Source organism: Microtus ochrogaster, chromosome 8 (genome assembly GCF_000317375.1).
Source record: "Microtus ochrogaster isolate Prairie Vole_2 chromosome 8, MicOch1.0, whole genome shotgun sequence".
Lineage (NCBI taxonomy): Eukaryota > Metazoa > Chordata > Mammalia > Rodentia > Cricetidae > Microtus > Microtus ochrogaster.
In genome coordinates, this window is record NC_022015.1 from 72,535,293 (window position 1) to 72,538,435 (window position 3,143).

At 47.5% G+C, this 3,143-nt stretch overlaps 1 protein-coding gene across 1 annotated transcript in view; it reads left to right on the top strand.

The window, feature by feature from the left end:
• The first annotated feature begins 326 nt into the window (after positions 1-326).
• Positions 327-3,143, top strand: part of Slf2 (SMC5-SMC6 complex localization factor 2) — a 51,317-nt gene continuing 48,500 nt past the window's right edge. Inside the window, exon 1 of the mRNA XM_005352347.3 lies at positions 327-1,776. Coding sequence (XP_005352404.1) covers positions 1,637-1,776 — 140 coding nt within the window. The 5' untranslated portion in view covers positions 327-1,636. The remainder of the gene's footprint in view (positions 1,777-3,143) is intronic.

Here is a 3,143-nt window from a genome sequence, read left to right on the forward strand (position 1 = left end):
AGACCAGGCTGGTCTCGAACTCACAGAGATCCACCTGCCTCTGCCTCCCAAGTGCTGGGATTAAAGGCGTGCGCCACCACCACCCGGCTTGGAATATTTTATTTAGCTCTTTTGAGACAGGATCTTGGTACATAGTCAAGACTAACCTCAATCTCTCTCTCTCTCTCTCTCTCTCTCTCTCTGTCTCTCTCTCTCTCCAGGGTTTCTTTGTATAGCCCTATCCTGGAATTTGCTCTATAGACCAGGCTGGCCTCAAACTCACAGAGATCTGCCTGCCTCTGCTTTCTGAGTTCTGGGATTAAAGGCGTATGCCACCACCACCAGGCTATTTCTCTCTTTCCTTACATTTATTTCATGTGTGTGTATGTGATGACAAAAGTCACAGGATGACTCACTGGATGGCATCAGCTATCTCTTTCTGTCCTGTGGTCCTAGGTCGTGAAAGCAAGTTCCTTTATGCCCTGAACTCTCACCATAGCAACGGCCTCAGTCTCTTCAATCTCCCAAGTGCTAGGATTCAGGCCTTCCCTACAGCAACTGGCCTGGTCCGCAGGAGTCTGAAGGACAAAGGAAAGGGAACCATGCATTTGTACCAATTGCATAAAAGAATCTAAACCTGTTTACATTGATGTTTTTTATGGCTTAAAATTACCCAGAGAAGTAAGATATCCATTCTATACACAGGGAGTGTGAGACTCAGAAATAGTATCTGAGCAGTCTCTCAGCTTACAAAGAAAACCCAGACTAACCAGTTGCCTTCAAAGCAACGGCCCTTGACAAATGAGGAATGATCCGTACAAAAATCCCCCAAAACGTCTATTTGCAGGGACTTCAAGGGAAACCCATTACAGAAAACGCTTTTACAGAATTAAAAAAAAAAAATCTACATCAATGCTTGGGTATCCTCCCTACCCTGCCCTTAGTGGAGTGGGGGGAGGGGCAAAAGCATATTATTGTATACAAGATCCCTCACAGAACGGCCAAATCACAATGGACAGGGCAGATTACTGAGGAAATGGTGACAGCATTACGGCACTTTGGCCTAAGATGCTAAAGTGACTATGTAATATTAGCGCAGCTGTGCACTTCCTTAAGCACAATCGTGACAACTGCTGGACAACCTCACTGCAGACAGCTGCAGGCTCGGATTTACTTCTGCAAACCTCACCCCTACCCCTCGATCAGGCGGGTGTCGCCAGCTGTCGTAGCAATCACCACAGTCTCCCCTTTCTCACTCCCACGCACCCGCCAAGGCCGGCGCGGCCCCGACGCGGAGGCGCGCGCCTCAGGCGCACGTGACGGGTCTGGGGAGGGCAGTTTTCATTCTCCCCTCCCCCTTCCAGAAGCCCCCGCCTTCTCCTTCTAGGACGAGGCTTTTCATTGGGTCACCACCAGAGTGACCCCCAGGTCAGCCAATCAAGACGCGGCACCTCAGGTAAGGCCCGCCCCCTGGCGTTCCTCGGGTTCCTTCCCGCTCACACCGGAGTCACTTCCGAAGAGAGAACCGCCATGAAGAGAGTAGGGGGTGCCGCCCACCTCTGCACCGACAGCCTCCCCGAGTCCCAGCAGCAAGACGGCAACCACGCAACCAGCTTCTCCATTCACAGCTCATGCCGCCGTCGCCAGCGGCGCCGACATGACAAGGCGCTGCATGCCCGCTAGGCCAGGTTTCCCCTCATCCCCAGCCCCGGGGTCGTCGCCCCCGCGCTGCCATCTGAGACCCGGTAGTACCGCCCCTGCTGCAGCGGGAAAAAGAACAGAAAGTCCTGGGGACAGGTACCGTGCAGAGGGGCTTGAGAAGGGGCCGGGTCGCGGGGGCACGGGTAGAAGGGAGGACTGCGGACGGCTGCTCTTGAGTTCCCGCCATCCTCAGCGAGCTCAGGCCTTGATGTTCTGGGGCCTGCAAACCCTTGCCCCGCCTCTGCGCGGGGGCTTCTGGGAGTTGGAGTCTCTTTTTCTGTAGTTGGGATGTTGCTTTTGGTCTAGTGACCACGGTAGCTACGGAGAGCTCGCCTTAGGTAGAAGGTTATTTTTATTCTTTTCGAGAGTTTGACCTGGGACCCTCCCTACTCAATGCATCTATTTAGATCGTTCTGATGCTGGTGGTTTCTACACTGTGCGTGAAATTATGTAAGATGTGATAAGGAAAACCCACGAATTACTTTATAGTACAGTGTACACTATCATTCATACTAAAAAGATTTTTGGAATGCGCCCGTTTTCTCCTTGAGTAACTTTCTGCCTCTCCAAGAAAGCTTTCTTTTCCTCTTTATTTTTTCTTCTCTCTCTCTCTCTCTCTCTCTCTCTCTCTCCTCTCTCTCTCTTTGTAAAGATTTTCTGGGAGCTATGTAATGATGGAGAATTTCATCAAATAACATCCTCTGACAATAAAACATACTTAAATTATCTATGAACTTGGTACTGTCTTTTTATTTTAACTTTTAAAAGTAACACGGTTAAAAGTAAATTTGTGCTTTAAAAGTATTGTGGCATAGACTCACAATCCTTTATCTTACTTCTGAATGCCAAAAAGCTATGAAAAACAAAACTTCCATTAAGTTTTTTACCACAGCTCATTTGGCAGCCGAGGCAAGCTGGCCAGAGTTGATGCAAGGTTGTCTACTGGTGTCATAAGCTTTGCTGGAGAAATATTAGTATGTTTGGCTACAGGTTACAACACCAGACCATGCTGGGGGCTGTATATAATACATTCAAGTTATTTCCTTCCCAAAATCCAGTAAATCCAGAATTCTAACCCGTTTGGTTCCTGAACTTTTAGATAAAGGTTTGTGAGGCTGTCATAATCTTTTTAACCAGTTACAGAGAAGTTATGGACATTTCTGAAGTAATTATTTTTACCTCTAGAAAGTTTCATTTATAGTTATGTGATTTACCTAAAGCCATTTTTTCCCCCTCTTTCTAGTGTATTTAGGAGGAATATTAGGCTTGATGCTTTAGGGAAGAGATATGGCGTTATATTTAGCAGAACTAGTAGTATTATATTTTTTTTTATTTTATTTATGTATGTATGTATACAATATTCTGTCGGTATGCCTGAAGGCCAGAAGAGGGCGCCAGACCTCTTTACAGATGGTTGTGAGCCACCATGTGGTTGCTGGGAATTGAACTCAGGACCTTTGGAA